Raw genomic sequence first — 18,351 nt, forward strand, 5'->3', positions numbered from 1 at the left:
CCTCAATATAAGCAGTGAAGCGCTCTCACATTGTAGCTTATCTGTCAGCTAATGTACTATGGTAAAAATACAATCTGAATTACACATACCTGAGGGAAATTTGTACTGTTGAATTTATTACATGTGTATATGCATTTTAATTTTTGATAATACTGTACATGCAGATAAAAAAAAAGGCATACTGTTTATATAAAACAGCATAATGTATATAATACAGATACAGTTAATGCATTTTTAATCATAGTGTATTTGCATGTACTTTTAAAGGCAGTTATAAAGAAATATTATTTAGCTTTGTATTTGAGTGGTTTAAATTAAAAGAAATAATGGCTTCTGGAGTTAAAAAGCAAACTATCAACAAGTATTTCTGCTTTAAATTGCACAACAGGAACAAGTACAGCCTTTGTGTGTGAGTATGTGTGTGTGTGTGTGTGTGTGTGGCTTTGAATTCATAGGGTCTGCACAGACCAGGCTTTCATTTATATTTAGCAAACACTTTTACCCAGAGTAAATTTCAGTTTCAATTGTTACATGAGGTAGGCAAATGCAGTGTTAGGAGTCCTGCACAAGGACTAACTATTGGTATAGCATGGTGCACTTACCCAGATAAGGGGGACTGAATTCTTATCTCCCCACAGGAGAGGCAGGGATGTTACCCACTATCACAGCAGCTTATAGCAATAGACAAGTTAACCTTCATGAACACAGGAAGAAGAGTTATTTAAAGATACACTCTGTGGTTTACAACAAAGTCATTAAAGCCTTTCCTTGATCTGCATGACCACTGTTAGAAGGGCTTGAAAGCAAATTGCCCTGCTCAGTTTTAAAGAGTCCACAGTATGTTGCGAAGTTATTCTTGGGTCCTTATGTATACAAAAGGAAATACCTCCAAACAATGCACATATAAATATGTACATAGGTATGTAATTACAGACTGTAGCTTTAAATATACTGGAAGTCTAGTTTCAGATTTCTGTTTTTTTGCTGGTGAGGGTTTTCTGTGTTGAAATGATCGGCGCTGGTAGGGAAACACTGGAGAAACTGACTCAAAGGGAAGCCAGCGAAAGGTGAAATTAAAGTGGATTGTTATGCATTCGTGTCTGTGGTCAACTACCCTTCTGCATCACACTAGCCAGACAGGCAGACAATGTCTGGGGAATAAGGGGAACCTGACACCAGGTGGGCCATGGCAAGATTCAGACGAACCACTCTGCCATCTGTTCATGCTCTATGCTAGCAATCAGGCTCACTTGCGCTCCACAAAGGTTACGCAACTTATCAAATCTCTCTAATTTATTATTAACCACTGCCTGTCCATGTGAAATGCTCACAAAATAGGAAGTGATTCATTATTTAGGTTGGCATCCATCTTGGGTTGCTTTCAGGGGCCATCAAATATACAACACTATAAATGAGTTGGGCAGAATCAGGCCCTCCCTTTGTGACAGCATGGATTCGGGCTTCTGCTCTGGTACTGTAATAGATCCCTTTGCTCTTTAAGAGCTAAAGCTTCCGCTGGCCTGACACTATGCTTTCATAGACAGAGTCTGTGAGGGGAATGTAGCACTGCTCATTGTAGTCCACAAAGTAGAGCGGGTCAGTGATGGTGGAAGGGTTGAATCCACTCCGCACCAGACGGAACTTCTGCTGTTTGAATGTGCCTGTTATCTCCATAGTCTCCTAAACAGACAGCGGAACAAGACGTTTGAAATATGAGACACTTTAAGACTTTATTTTCCTGCCATGTTGTGCTTGATGCCCTTTCCAGGTCTATAGATTTGAAATGGTGGGGGAGGGGTGGTGGTGGTGAGCAGCAAACACAAATAAACGTATAAAAAGTATTTGAGTATTTATCCTTGAGTATTTATAATACTCTGTTTTGTACTATTTATACATCTTGTTTGGAAGAGAGTCATCCTTTAAACATTTGAAAGGGTTTTAGTGAACTGATGCATAAAGTCTTTGACATATGTATAACTGGACACAGAGGTTTGGGTTAAAGCTGCTAACTGTATCTACCTGTATTCGAATAAAAAGAGGTCGAGCATAGCTGGGCAGGTATGCTGTTGTGATGTTGAACAACTTCTTCCCATCGAACGAGCAGCCGGGCCTCACAATTACAGCTGCCATGCCTGCCCGACCCTCGTGACCTGTGTGTGTGTGTGTGGGGGGGGGGGGGGGGGGGGGGGGTTGCAGAGATGTTAAAACGCTTTCATTTTACCCTTCTGAAATACCATATCATTACTGAGTTAACGCAGTCAGACATAAGGCCAGTTCTGTACTTACTGTTAATATAAATATTACTAATATTATTACAACCTTAGAAGATTCAGCAGTTCTCGTTTATTATTTTTAATAGTGAAATCTTGGGCTCCATATGAAATGTGTCATATAGTCAGCAATATGAGTACTAAGAATACGAAATCCTTTTTATACACCATTTGATGACAAAAGATTTTTGCCTGCTTTTGCAAAGACCACCACTGGCCTAAAATGTAACCAACGTGAGATTTTAAAAACTCTTTCCAGTGGAAAACATTGTGTAGAGACCAGTATAATCACTAAATTCAATGCTATAAACCCTAATGATTGCAACTGATTGAGCATGTGTCCTGGTATACTTTGTTTACCTGGATTGGCATTATATGTCATAAAAATATGGCAGCACTAAGGTGAAAGAAAACAGCATCATTCGCTTCCAATATGTTGATACTTGGCAAGCATTTTGTTTAAAAATACGACCGGGTTGTATCAATACTTATGTTGAGTATTTCAGGGTTTTTTGTGCTGCCTCTCTGTATTATGACCCCACCATGAATGAAAACTGTATGCATGAGTAATAAATGCTATTTGTTTACTATGTGATCTTGTTCACAACCAATACCTGGAACCTCCACGCCATACACATTGGCTTCCTGAATAAAGTCCAGCAATCCCAGAAGCTCTGTCACCTCAGTAGTAGCCACATTTTCACCTTTCCATCTGAAAATGACATCATGTTAGCATGACTGGCCAAAGCCCACAATTGGATGAACTGGCCAGAAAGTTACTGAGCACATTCAAGTAGAGGACAGTTTCTTCTGGGTCACAGAATGTGGTATGCTTCAATCATCTAAGTGCCCTGATCTAATGTCAGATTTTACCTGACCTAGGTAAATAAGGTTATAAAGATGCACTAAGGGTCTGATTATAGATTGTCTCACTCAGGCATAAAACATGGGATCAGGTTTGTTGTAAAGCACAAGAGGGAGTCTTGCACAAGTAATCCGACTCTTATTTAAGCTAATAGCAGTGTGCTGAAGTTCTCTCTCTCAACACACAGGGTAAAGCTCTCTACCTACCTAAAAGTATCACCAACGCGGTCCTTAAAGCAGATAAAATCCTCCTGGTCTTCAACCATCAGGTCTCCTGTGTTAAAATAGGCATCTCCTTTGACAAAAACATTCCTTAAGAGTTTGTTCTCAGTCAGCTCTTTGTTCCCAGCATAACCAAAGAAGGGACTCTGGGAATTGATCTTACACAACAACAGTCCCGTCTCACCTGCGGAAAAACAAATGAGATTTAGAAAACTGCCTCACTAGAAGAACAAATACTAAGTTGATTGATTCTGTGGGTGTTTGATTATTTGAGTCATTTGATATTCTGAACTCCATTGTTTAAGGTGCTACAAAATTTAGAAATTTTATGTTGTTGTTTTTTTTCCAGTATAGTGAAACTGCAAAATATACTGTGCACCAGTACAGAATACACTTTGGTATAATTTGACAAGGACATGACATACGACTGTACATTCCCAGTTTCACCACCCCTTTTGCTATGAGTTGTCCAAATTAAGTATACTGGATGGTCATCTGGATAGGTGTTTTTTAAGGTAGTCAAAAAAACAATGCTTGCATACTCTTACCTTGCTTAACATGCTCACAGAAACCCTTTTCATTTCTCACAATCTCATCTTTCACCATGTCATATTGCACCAAGTTGTACTTTAACAGAAGCTGCAGAACAATAAAAACATAAATTATAACATTCCTACATGGGTCCAGTATAACAGTGTTTTTCCCGAAGTTGTTGTTTTCTAAAAATTAGACCTGGAATAAATGCAACAGACATATATTTAATGACTAGAAATGTCATTATACATTCACAGCAGCAGATGGCGCCAATTAGCCTGTCATATTTGTTCAAGAAAGCTGCAAACAAGTACTCTCAGCACTTATTCATTTAGCTAATGTTTTTATCCAAAGCAGCTTACAATTATGACTGAAGATGATTTGAGCAACTGAGGGATAAGAGCCTTGATGAGGGGCCCAACAGTTGCAAATTGGCTGTGGTAGGGCTGGAACTGATTATCTTTGGATTACTAGTCAAGTACCTTACTCACTGAACCACCCGAAATACACAAATGGCTTAGAATGGCTTGTAAATTGCTTTTTTACCATGAGACAGGTTGAATTATATAACTGGTTAACAATGCTTTTGCTTACTGCAAAAAAATACTTATGTATTTTTGCACATTGACTACAAATATATTTTCAGAAATTCTATATCAACCATAGTTTATTTTTTGTTACAGTATACTTGCACAACAGTATGTCATATGGAAAGGCAGTACCAAGGAAAGTGGATCCCCTGTATGCTGGCAGACTATTGCTGGACACTGTAGAGAGATGTTCCTGAGGCCAAATATAGTCAAAAATCATATGTACTTTTATATGTACATTTTAGAACTAGGTTTCTACATGTTTTAAGTTTAATAACAACTTTATTTATGAATAAGTAATACTTATTACTTAAATAAATAATGTAAAACTTAATTGCCCTGTCACTTTCACTTAAAAACCATGTGTGATAGAAAGATTATAAAACCAGATTTGAATTCATCATAAAATCTACAATAATAGTACATCTGTTTTACATTGCAAAACAAAAAGTTCAAACTGGTTGCCCAGTGCATTAGATAATACCAGTGGTCTATGGTTTTATTTAATTTATTCATCAAATTAAAGGTCAAGCAAAATTACGCTCTTCATAAAATCAACATTTGGCCTTCAAAAATCTTTTTTTTCTCATAAATGTGTTGAAACAGGGGCAGGCGCTATCAGATCAGGCCAACACAGTTATTCTGTGATCTCCTTCTCTGGAATAACTAAATCATTACATTTTACTACATACATGATTAAGAGAGTAATTCTACAAATCAGTCGACTTGTTAAAGCAAAAGATAAAAATCAAAACAAATATATGCACTTAATCATTCAGTTCTGTGTATAAGAGACAAGGATTTACTTTGACATGTGTAACGTAATTGTATTTCTCAAAATAGTAATGCTCTTTGCAAGGTGTGCAGAGTGTCTTTCAAAATAGCATCTATGGCAAATATCCAGCAGTATATGTTACCCTTTGGTTCCTTTACATTTTCCATAATTGAGTCCAACAAGTTGATGAGATCGGTCATATTCGAAATTCCCGCCTTTATGTATACACAACAACATTTCAGAAATGACATAACAGCGCTCTCTTAAAAATCAAGAGAAACATTCATCTCTTCATACAGTACTGAAAAAGTGATGTTATGAACTGATTAGTAAACACACCCACCATTCTCTCATTTCACTTTCATAAACACCGATAAACTGTTGCAGTCTGTTGCACTGGAACACTGTCTATTCAATGAGCACAATAAGTGTTTTCATACGCCATAGACTATGCTTCACCAAGGCGCCTCCTTCTTAGTATGTCAGTCTGGCCTCTCCAACCACTTCTGGATTATTCAGATTTATGCTTGTAAATGACAAAACCTTAGAGAGCATGATTTGATTTGAGTTCATGATTTCACTGAAGAGAGCATGATTTGTTAAAATACTTGGGAACTGCCATTTAATTTCGAACAGTGATACCAGATCACCAGCCTGTTGAATGGACTCTGGAACATATGCTGTTGATCAAATTTACATTTGTATTGAGCGGTGTCACATGGGTAATGCAGTGTGCTTATGGAATTAAAGGGGACTGCCAAAGTTTTTACTGGTCCAAAAACTTTAAGATGAAAAACTCCAAAGATTTGATCTAATCAAATCAGACCTGGTCTTCTTCACACTTTTGAAGCAGTATTTCATAAGCCTTCTGTTTTTTTCCTACTTAATATTTTGTACATAATGTTTGAAGAGGATTAAATAAAAGGACGAGACTACCAACATGGTGCATCAGGCTCTAGCCCAGACCTCTGAGTCTACTCTCACACACCTGCAGCTTTTTGCATAGTTGCCATATAGACACTAAACCCCATCTAAGGGTTGGGAAAGGTCTCACATTCAAAATGTGTATTTTTTTTTAAAGAAGGATTTTCCTAGAGAAACAATACATAGCTTAGATAACAAATGGCTATATAGGCTATACTATATACATTATAGAACATTATAATATAATATAAAAATACATTATAATATAAAAACATCATAATGTTTACAGAAACATAAAAAAACCCATTATGATATAAATTTATGAAACTGTAATTCTTCCAGTTTAATTATGGGTTTTGTTTAGTCAAACTACCATTTACTGTGTATTTAGGAAAAGGGCCTAAATGTTAAAAGATATCTATTTTTATATTCTTCATTGCCATCTTTAGGAGTAAGGCTAATATATTTACCTGACACTTTTTATCCATAGCAACTTACAACTATGACTGAATACAACTTGAGCAACTGAGGGTTAACTAGGCAATGGTGGGGCTTCCACTGTTAACCTTCTAATTACAAGTTGAGTACCTTAACCACTAGCCTGTAAGTAATAATGCAATATTAAAACACATATAGATACAGACATCTGCACATACATGACACATACAGTAACTAAAATATTTAAAATGTCTGTATGCACCCCAGTGTTGCTAGTAATAGATGTCCTCACCCAGGACTAATGAACTCTAAACTTTATATTCTGTAAAAACACCTCTGGCAACCTTAATGTAGAAAGTCCAGACTCACCTTGTAGAAGAAGTTACAGCGGCCAACTGCTCCAATCTTGCCAATGTGATTCATGAAGCAGAGGTTGCCCTCAGTGGAGCCATAGAACTCGCACATGCGGATCTCCCCGAATCGGCGATGTAACTCCTTCCATACGTCTGGACGAAGGCCGTTTCCCACGCCCATACGCACTTTATGATCTTTCTCATTCTCAGCCTGGTGAAAGTGCCAACACACACCCATACCCACAAACATATCATGAAATACAATACTGAATCCTAATCCTATACTATTACAAACAAATACATTTGTTAAGAGGGTTTTAAAAAGCTCATCTACATCCGATATATAGCATATACCTTGAGGAATTAGCTTGTGACTTAACCTTTAATTCGAAAGGAAACTTCCAACCACATATGAAACTTTAGCTTCAGATTACAACCAGCATTCAAATCAGGATCTTTTATGTTTAGGATGTTCTTGTTCATGATTGTCCATGTTCTATCTAGGGAATTAACATTAATGACAAATAATAACAAACAAAAACAACTAAGAACTAATTAAAAAAAACATGTTCACACTAAAGGAAACAGGGAAAAAAAACTATATAGATACTGGTCATGAAAGGTTTTGAAATATTTCACATTGGCATGTGGTAGTTTCCACATGTGATCATGAACATGAATGTTTGTAGTTACTTCTGATCACAAACAAGGAAAAGTAAAAACATGAAAGAAGTGATAACATTTTTGAAGACATATTAGACTAGAGTGTGTTAGCATTGTAAAGGAAACAGGACATTATCATACATGATAGCATGCAAGGGGCTCAGAGACAAGCAGCAAAAGACTATTCTAATTTACCAAATTCTTTTGCCCCGCATTCTGCCTGCCTGCCAACCCTAAGACCACTCATCAGCTCGACATGATTATCCATCATATATATACGAATGTCACCCTTTATTTTTCTTTCTGCATTTTATGTAAAGAATGCCGCTGTGACTCTTGAGCACACAACACTCTCTGTCTGTAATCCAATTTGGCCAGCAGATCCAGGTCCAGTTTATGTCACAACACCTGCACACAAGGTTCCTTAGGCATTTTCCCACATGCACTCAGCGTGACTTCAGAAAAGCAGCCAGTCACTCCAGCACACTGTTAACAGGACACAACCCTCCCCCTTCACAGTACACGTACATTTCATCATGTCAGTCCTGACAATGGAAACCTAAATTACTCTTCCTTACTCAAATAAAAACAGAGGCTACTGAAAAAAAAGGCTATTGCCAATTTCTTTCATAGGAGTCATGTTACTATGAGATTTTTTCTCCTCACTGATTGTATCTTTAGCTGACACTCAAACAATAAACAAATACACCCTTCGGCTAAAGGCTCAGCCGTAAGGTTTCCCCATGGAGAGCCCTTCCCTGCTGCTTCCTCGTGTGCAGCGCATGTGGCTTCTCTGCAGTAAGCGAGGTTAACATCATGCATGCTCTACCTGTATGACAGCTTCGGCTGTGTGTTTCAGTGTGCCTAAGGCTGTGGGTTATGTGTGCACCGCAGGGTAGGAGAGTTAACTGGCAGGAATAAGAAGAGCTTTCAGAGAGGCTGTGAATTCTTTTAGAGCGATACTGGAGACAGAGATAGACATTATCTCAAGATGGGGTCGTTCCAACAAAAGGCCCTTTCTGTGAGAAACCCGCACTGAGCTGGCAACAACCCAAGAAATGGGACAGAGATCCGTTATAGAAGGGGTGCAGTGTACTGTCACAGGTTGAGCCTGCTGGTGTGACAGCAGCACTTCACATAGTCTTACGCACTAATGATGTATAGGGTTACTAATCCCTTTTAACGCATTGACATTAAAGTGCAGTTACATAGCACAGGTCTACTGAAGAAATAGTCTTACTGTTGACCTTCCTAAGACCTAGATGTAATAATATCCAGTCATCTAATTTGTTGTTTTTTTCTGATTCACTCTAACAACCATTAGCAACAATGTGTGAAAAATGCTGCTGAAACATTTTTTGGTTGCGCATGACATGCTTCTGAAACTTAGTTCACACCATCCAGAACTTAGGAGTCTGTGCTGCCAATTGCACAACCTAAACTTGAAGATTTAAATAAATATAACAATTTAATCAGAACAAAGTGCTTTGCTGATGTAATAATACATGAAAATCTGTGTAGCACTTGTCACACAGTTATACAGTATTTGGTTCGCTGCCGTCCTGACCACATTTAACAGACACATTTATCCAATGCAAATTATAAATGTGACAAAGCACAATTCAAGCAATTGAGAGCTAATCAGTGGTAACTTGGCAACAGTGGAACAGGGGAAACCAGCAAACGTCTAATTAATAGCCCACAACTTTAACTGCTGAGCTTGGCCTGTTGATCCATATGCAGCTGGTAAAACTGTTGGGAAAATAACGAGAAAAATAAAGAGACAAAGAACCCACTGATACACATTCTGTGCTCTCCAGGTCCTTGGAAAAACAGAATTCTGGCAATTCTGGTTACACTTTAGACATTTAGGCATTAAGCAGTGCAGTACCTCGGGCTGATTGCACAGATAACGGCACAGCTCTCCAATATACTGGAAGATAGTAACATCATACTTTCTGCAGTCATTCCAAAACTGTGAGGCTGAAAATTTCTTCTTCAGAACACACGTTGCACCTATAGCATAAAAACAAAAGAAGAGGTTGATAAGCAACAAGCATTTTTGCTTTTAAGAGTAATATAACAATGCAAGGCTAAATATGTTACACAGCACAAAATACTGATGTATACACTGTCATATAAGCAAAATTAATTTTGTCCATTTAGATCTGTGAAGTGTAACTAAGTACATTTCAAATGGCCAATGGTGACGCCACAGTTTTTTTAGAATTTATTACAAATGATCAGCCATTTGGCTACAGCCATGGCTTTCTCAACAGGGGCAGCATTGAACATATGTGACTCAATCATTCAGAAACATACCGGTTTGCCATTAGCAAACCTCTAGCAATTACTTTCTACATTCAACACACTCTTGTATTCATGTCTCAGTTTTGGGGCACATAAAACTGACAAACATTGGTAAACATGTTCTATGCTGGTCAACAATCAAATATTTATAATCACATTAAGGGGGTCATGGTAAAATGCACTGTAATTAATGACAAGCTGCTTGCATCACTGATAAAAGACTCTTCACTAAACAGCTAATCCTCCTCTCTGTTCTCTCCAGTCTCCTTGTGACTTGCTCTGCATGGAAATGGTTCCAGTCCTATCTGGAGGTAACTTAGGGAGGATCCACATCCAATCCATGTAGACTCTCCACCGGTATTCCCCAGGACTCAGTATTAGGCCCTGTTCTCTTTTATTTTTATACTCGTTCTCTTGGTGATATATGTTCTCATGGCTTCTCCTACTATTGCTATGCTGTCAACACCCAATTAATTCTTTCTTTCCCACCCTCTGACACACAGACATATCTCAGCATGCTTGTCTGTCATAAATGACAGCCCACCATTTGAAGCTCAACCCCAGTAAAACCAAGCTTCTGTGCATCCCAGGACCTCCCAACCCTTACCATGACCTCACAGGTTCCTCCCGAGTGTCACCTTCTGAAGCTGCTCATAGCCTTGTCAGAATTTTGGATGAACAGTTGTCATTCTCAACTCCTGCTTCAAATCTGACCCGGTCTTGCAGATTTCTCATTTGTAACATATGAAGGTTTTGGCCCTTTCTCACTGGTAGCTTCCCAGGTGCATGTGCAGTCTCTTTTAATCTCAAAGCTAGAATACTGCAACTCACTACTTACTGGTCTTCCTCTAGGAGCCATTAGACCTCAGACCTGTACAACTTGCCCAGAATACAGCAGCACAACTAGTCTTCAATCTTCCGAAGTTCACACTTCACTCTGCTACTGCTGTGTTCCATTCATTGGTTTCCAGTAGCTGCCTGCATCAGATTTAAAAACTTGATGCTTGTCTACAAAGCCAAAAGTGTACCAGCCCCTCCACACATGGTGGCAATGGTCAAATCCAGATCTGTACCTTGAGTACTTCGAAACTCAAGCACCGCTTGGAATGAAACACCATGCTTCAAGGCTCATGGAAGACAAGCATTGAGACTATTCTCTGTTCTTGGTCCCAGATGGTGGAACGAAGAGTCCCTTGCTGTCTTCAAATGCAGACTGAAGACTTATCTATTTGTGGAATATTTAGAATGACCAGTGATCCTGCACCTGTTGAGTAACTGAAACTGTAGCACGTATAGTTTGATATTGTTTATTGCACTTATTGTTGACTGAGATAGAGCTGATGTGTATTTTGCACTTCTAGATATCAGCATTGATCCCTGCATTTCAACAGTATTCTATTTCATTGGACTCTAAACTTCTGTACTGGTTAGGATGCATTCTATGAGTAAATGACAAAGCACTTTTGTAAGTCGCTCTGGGTAAGAGTGTCTGCTCAATGCCAAAAATGTAAATGTTAATGTTAATGTTTCTGCTGAATGGCCTCAAAGAGATTAAATGTGGCATAGTGAGTTACTTGGGAAGAGTTTCCCAGATTTCTTTGAAAAAAAATTTAACAGTGTACTGATTATTAAAAAGTAAATACATTTTGTTATTAGATAAAACAACAATGTCCTGCATTAACTGGAAACAGGCTGAAGTAGACACTAAAGTCAGTGACCCAGACAGCTGAGTTCACTGTAGGTCAGTTGTTAACAGCTGAACCTAGTCTAATGTACATACATAAGGAAAACCGGATATGTTACTAGCTTGTTAGTCAGTTTGAGGCTTAGATACATTGGTTTAAATTCATAAAACCTACTGCCAGATTTAACGTGACATTAACATTAAATAGCTATGCAATAAAATGTCTTTGATATATATGGATTTCACCTAGGGCACAGGTAAATTTAGTGCTGGGTTAATGTGAGATAATGTAATAGATAAATGAGCAAATTACCACCACGGTAACTTTATGAATAAGAATTAAGTACCGTGTTGAACATTTTGCGTGGCATGGTGCGGTGAAGTTTTAGGAATCCGGCCCATTATCACTAAGTACATATGGTGTCAGACTGCTAGTGATCACTGGACAGGGTTACATCTAACGCAGGCTGAGTGAGCAACCTGGGGGGTGGGGGCCTTCTGCCTTGAACAAAAATGTGCTGCCACCATCTGGCACTTTAAAACTTAAGAATAGTGACAGAATAGTGACTCAATGCTAAGTTACTTTAGGAGCATTTCAAAACAGCTGAGAATCAGGTCTCTATTAGAGCTACATGTGCTGTAAAAGACTGGGCTGCCCAAGGAGGATGGGTTCCCTCTTGAGTCTTCTTCCACCCAAGGTTTCTTCCTTAAACTTGCCCAGGGAGTTTTTCCTTTCCGCTGTCACCAGTGGCTTGCTCATTAGGGTCCTGGGCCCGTACATTTGTAAAGCTACATTGTGACGACGTGCGTTGTAAAAAGCTCTTTAAAAATATTTAACTCGAATTGACATTCAACAAAATGCCAGTGCAAGAAAACACTGCTGACTCTGCCGACTGCTGACAATTGATATGAGCCTTATACTCAGACCTTGAAATTCCAATTCAGTACTGAAAAAGTTCGATTCCGTGTTCAATTCAACTTATTTGAGTGATCTATTTGAGTAATTAAACATCAGTTTTTGACAGGATAGTTGCCACTTCTAGTTGAGACTTTTGAGAAATCCAGGACATAAGTACAAACCCCTGAGTATCACAATATACTCTAAAATGTGCCTGCTGATAATATACTCAATTTCTTCAAAGAAAAATACTAAATGCATACTACTTGACCAAGCAACTGCTAAATGTGCCAGAAGAGAAGCTGTAGATTCTAGGTATACTATAGTAATCATCACAACTTAACTACTACCCTCATAAGGTTCTTACAAGAAGTAATGGGTGCATTCTTGTGATGTTGAATCATTACCTAACTCTATGGTGCCTCCAATACCAATGAGAGAGGCTGCAGTGTGGTAGAGAGGCAGTGGTGTGTAGATCACATCCTCTGATGTGCCGCCATATGCCCAGAGCCCACCTGCTGCCTTTAGAGATTGCAAATGACAGATGACTGCAGCTTTTGGTAACCCTATAAAAGTTAAAGAATTAAAGAATTAATCAATAGACACTATATTACAACTTAGAAGAAAAGTTGATGAAAGGTTATGAAGACAAGTTCTGATGGCATGCATGTGACTTAGTTTTGTTCCAAAGCAGTTCAAAAGTAACATGTTCACTCTGAAACAGACATTTTAAAATGGGCCCGTATTAATATTCTCCAAATAAAATAAAATGAAATAAAATAAATGATCCACAAAGGGGTAAATGATGACATAAGACTCAACCCTATGTTGATAGAAAATGACAGGATATCATATCTTAAGACCCTAGCAATGTCAGTCTCAATTGACAGTTCTGAATAAATTGAAAAATTCAGTTGAAGCCTGTGTCAACTCATCAGTACTCCTGTCTTCCCAGGGATTCAGAACCTTTCAAGAGATAAGTTTTCACACAATCACTTTGTCATGGCAAAAGAAGACAAGAATATATGCTTGGAATATATTCAGGGAGACAAGAATGTGTTAATAACAATGCAATATTACAGACAACACTGCTTTGCTTTGAATTGGCCAATTCATCCCTACAACACAATTGCAGCATTAACATAACAGAAAGGAAAAAAACTTTGATATTTATTCAGATTTATTGTTTTCTTAAATAAAGGCTTGCAAATTTTTATTTTCATATATCGTTTATGATTAAGAAAATAAGCCGTAAATTACTGCTGAAGACTGAGGGTTTTTTAGGGAGTATCCCAGAGAAACACACAACTCCTCTGAGATGTGAGTGCTTTCTGTTACAACCAGGCCTTGAACGAAAGGCCTGCTGTTTGCTTGCATCCCAGAATCACTCTCATGAAGAGGTTGCTTTGGACTAAAAATACTCACCGCTCTAAATAGGACATATGTGTTCAAGCCTCATACACAATTACAGAACTAGGAGAAGGAAGAACTGTTATGAATGGATTCCTTCGTCAGCTATGCTGTCAAGCTGTAGTTTTAATCACATGATCTATGCTTTTCATGGCTGGATTTTACCTTAGACAAGTAGAAACCATGTCATTACAAATGTTTGCAAAAAAAGGTTAATGTCACCTGATTTCTAAATAAACATTAGAAAAAAAAAATACTCAAATATGTTGATAAAGATATAGCAGGACTGAATCTAAAGTTCAGATTTAGGCACTTTTCATGAGATCATACCCAGTTAATAAAAAAATAAATAAACAGAGCCAAGATTGCATAAGGAGGACCCGAAGTCCATCTCTACAGCAGTGTGGCTCGCTTTGGGTTTGTTCATTTTTCAGTGATCTTGCTTGGGAGAAAAATAAAGAGTTTATTTTTCATAAATCCCTTTGAGGCATCATATTCTTGAAATCACATATCTACAATGGTCAGAGGCAGAGAAAGCTTATCTCAAGGCACAGGGTAATTTTTACAAGGACTTAATGACCTAACTGTGTCTGTACAGATCCCAGTGATTCAGAATCACTAGGGGATCTAATTACCGTACCAAACAGTTAAGTCGCAAAGTATATTTGCTCCTATATGTGCGACGATCAGTGAAATTGGGGGATTTATTCAACTTCCTGGCAAGACGAATAGAATTATTATTCAATAAGCAAAAACATAATAAGGTTCAGTTACAGTACAGTACAAACTGTGTCAAAAGATGCCCAACCTGTCTTAGCAAACCTCAACTCAAAGTGTGAGAGTCTGAATTTTCCTTTTGAGATTTTTGTGTTAGTAACTGGTTCTCATCGCACAAAATCAATAAATATCAGGTGACTTCGAACTTCATATTTAGACCAAAAATCATGATTTTGATTGGTTACCGATTGATTCGTCTGTGTTTTTTACGCACCAGTGGTCCCTGAAGTGAAGATGTAAAGTGTGGCCGTCTTGAGCGAGGTGACAGTGCGGCGTTCAGCTGCCACAGGCTCATGTGAGGCCTGCTCCACCTTGTCCAGTAAAGTGTGTACCCCAGGGTGGGAGATCTGCTTCTTCATGGCCCATACTGAGATATTGTCCTCCTGTAGATTAGGCAGAATTTCCTCCAAGCTGTCCAACAGGTCTGTAACAGAGCAAACACGGGAATGTGATTTTTGTGAATGTACAAACCATACTTGATGTCTACATTTATTATGTTATTAAGCTTGCATGGCTTTACATTGTCGTGAAAATGAATTTTTCTAATAGGAAAGGTAATGGGTAATGAGCAATATAATATTTCATAGGATCACATCTCGCATAATACAGTCTTCAACCCCTACTTTTGTAAAATAGCTATCTATATGCTTTGAAAAAAAAAAATTAAGTTGAGACATTAATACGAGGTTATTTATGAAAGCGACCAGGTTCACTCCTACTCAGCCATACATAAAGCTGACATGAAGCAAAAATAAGTAAAAATATTTCTATGGAAATATATAAATTTTCTCAGACTACACAATGTTTATCGCATGACTATAAAGTATAGAAGCTAATAATATTTATTCATGAAGGAAAGGGATAAACAATGTCTTTTGGAGTGAAATCTGAACCATACAGATAAGCTCTTCTACACATTCTACACAGAATTCTACACATTAGGCTGAAACTTACTCCACCCACAGAATATCCTGTCAAACATTACATACAGTATACACACACACAACATTCTCTGCGCTCAGAACAAGATTTATCCCACAGGGGTCAAACTGAGCACAAGCCTCAGATAGGGGAAAAGAATGCAGAACGAGAAAAATGCTTGGAAATTCACTTCCTCAACGAACTTATGCAAAATCTTCTTTCACCGACTTTGCTGTGTTTTTTAAAGTGTGGCCGGAGATGTGTGGTTGGAGTTGCCACCTATTCTGGCATGGGCTCCAGGGCTCTATTTCCTGAGCAGAAGACCTGTGTTGACAGTATAAAGGGAGTAGATATATGGAGACTAACACAGCTTGTAGCAACTGAGTGTGAACCTCTGCTGTTTCTTAGAAACATCTATTTATTAGAAACACCTATACAGTTGGTGCATATAGCTCATCTGTTGCCATACACAATTTGTAAGCAGGCATCCAACTCTTCATCGTTGGTCAGTTTCTGGCTACAGGAAAACTGTTGCATATATTTTGACAAACTCAGCAGTGACACTGATACATGTAAGGTCTCCAGCAGCTCTTATTAGCCTACCATCTATCACAGTGGTATTATCATGACAGTCACCGCTGTGTTGTGAATAAAATGCCATCCAAAAATATCTGATCACACAAATAATATCTGATCAGTGGTCCTGTGGACAAAAACTGACCAGTGATGACTGGAATAGAATGTTGCTGACAAGCTGTGCATGGTGAAAGATCGTTACAGTCTGTAATTAAGAAATGTAATTAAGAGCTAATTAGCCAAAGAAATAAAGTAATCATGACTACATTTGGCAACCAATTTGAACTAGTTTTATTTACCAGTAGTTTCGGAAGTGGAGCGTCAGTGAAGAACTTTACTGCAGTCTTGATTAACTAACTACTATTACAACCAACAGCCTGTAAGAGAGAATAAAGCTACTACTAAATTGATAGTACAAACGGAGATAAGCCTCGATCCGAACTTGTCTATTAGACTGACCTGGACAGTTTCTATTGTGAAGCCGTCTCGTCTCAGATCAGACCTCGTAAGACAACCACCCCACACAATACAAGTTTAAGCAACAAAAAACTGCGTAATTAAACAATCAACAAAACGAAACGATCCCTTCTGTATTTTTTAGCAAGGCAGTCCAAACTACAATGGAGCAATAGATGAGTAACCCAACTTCTGCGCGGCTTGGGGGCTAAACACAGTGTAGGCTATGTCTTTTGGCTGGCCAGGTTTCAAATTTGAAACAATCTAGACGGTTATTAAAACAATAACCAATGGTTATCCTGCATTAGGTTTTGCAACATGATTTGCAACGGTTTAATTTTGTTTACCTGTACCAACAACCAGCAATTTGGCTCCGCAACAGTTGAAACAGTGTAGCAGGGACCTTGATTTGATGTTTGTGTTGAGGAAAGCCACAGCACATCCCAGTTTGCTAAGTCCAAACCAGACAGAGATGAAATCGGGTTCGTTGTTCATCAGTAGCGCGACTGTGACCCCCTTTTTCACGGCCCCGTATTGATCTAATACTTGCGCCACTTTGTTGCTACGTTCGTCTATTTCCTTGTAGGTATAAGTTATGCCTTCGTAAATTAAAAACGGTTTGTTCGGAGACCGTCGCGCTTCTTGAACGAACCTGTCTATTACGGTCAAGACTTTTGAAGTCCTTTTGTAGAATTCTAACCGAGCTCCATATCTAATCACTTTAATCAAATAGACGAGGTCTTTCCAGAAATATGGGAAACATAGACGCTGTGTGATATGCGCAAATACAATACCCGCAAGAAGAGATGTTAACCATGTTAGCGAGAAAAGCATGACTCTGCCTTAGTAATCAACCAACCCTTTAAATACACAAGCAAAGCGAGACCATAAAACACAACTACTGAACACCAAACATAACTACGTCTCAGGCGAATACGTCACTTAAATACTGTGCCTCTGATGAACGCATGCAAAATTGATCAAATATGCATCACGTGATGCTGTTGTACGGGCAGCCCGTGAAAGGGGCGCGTCCTCCAGTGTGCCATGTGTTTAACTTTGTGTTTATCGACGCAGGCGCTTGTGAGTAGACCGTGGTTCTCTTTCCAGAGGCCACGCATAGGATAGCAAATTGAGAAAATATGTTAATACAAATGTTCACTTTCAATCTTAAATACCATAGTCCAATACACTCTATAACATGCAGGGCACGAGGTCAAAGACCTGCTAAAATGCTTTTTTTTTTCTACTATTGCAGTACTATATTGATGTTGTTGATGAAATGGTGCGTCATAGCCCAATTGTAGTCCCTTGGTAATTTTATATTTAGTAATTAAACATCTAGCCGTAAGTTTAGCCTAATAACATTTCAATATATAAGTCTTCAACAGATGGGGGTTTTGTACTTCGAGGCTTCTGTGCGCATGTATTCCATGTGAAGAAATGTGGGTTTTTCTGACCTCTAGTGGTTCAGATCCGCCATTACAGCCTGTTACTTTACTGGATACAAAAAGATGCTTTTGCTGCCTTATGTCCTCCTCGGAAATTCCTACTTACTAGCTCGGAAGTCGTAATTAGGATATGGTACTTACATCAAGTATTTTTTTGGTCGGGGGAAAATGGAATCCATGAGAAAACTCCATTGTTTGTAATTTTGTTTTATTTTGTGCACAAAATGTATATACG

At 38.4% G+C, this 18,351-nt stretch overlaps 1 protein-coding gene across 1 annotated transcript; it reads right to left on the reverse strand.

Annotated features, from left to right (window-relative positions):
• Window positions 1-113: 113 nt before the first annotated feature.
• Window positions 114-17,619, reverse strand: slc27a6 (solute carrier family 27 member 6). Its single transcript, XM_027016148.2, has 10 exons — window positions 17,013-17,619; window positions 14,927-15,136; window positions 12,933-13,091; window positions 9,525-9,649; window positions 6,987-7,181; window positions 3,905-3,995; window positions 3,342-3,540; window positions 2,885-2,982; window positions 2,020-2,150; window positions 114-1,680 (listed from the first exon to the last, which is right to left on the reverse strand). The coding sequence occupies exons 1-10, from the start codon at window positions 17,497-17,499 to the stop codon at window positions 1,504-1,506; spliced, it is 1,872 nt and encodes a 623-aa protein (XP_026871949.2). The 5' UTR covers window positions 17,500-17,619; the 3' UTR covers window positions 114-1,503.
• Between the last annotated feature and the right edge of the window lie 732 nt (window positions 17,620-18,351).

The sequence above is a fragment of the Electrophorus electricus genome, chromosome 17, assembly GCF_013358815.1.
Source record: "Electrophorus electricus isolate fEleEle1 chromosome 17, fEleEle1.pri, whole genome shotgun sequence".
Taxonomy (NCBI): domain Eukaryota; kingdom Metazoa; phylum Chordata; class Actinopteri; order Gymnotiformes; family Gymnotidae; genus Electrophorus; species Electrophorus electricus.

Excerpts from the sequence above, each read along its gene's own strand:
- slc27a6 (XM_027016148.2), bottom strand. The coding sequence starts at position 17,499 with ATGCTTTTCTCGCTAACATGGTTAACATCTCTTCTTGCGGGTATTGTA. Across the intron at positions 13,092-14,926 it reads CTTCACTTCAGGGACCACTG|GGTTACCAAAAGCTGCAGTC; the intron begins GTGCGTAAAAAA and ends TAACTTTTATAG. Across the intron at positions 9,650-12,932 it reads TGGAGGCACCATAGAGTTAG|GTGCAACGTGTGTTCTGAAG; the intron begins GTAATGATTCAA and ends TTTATGCTATAG.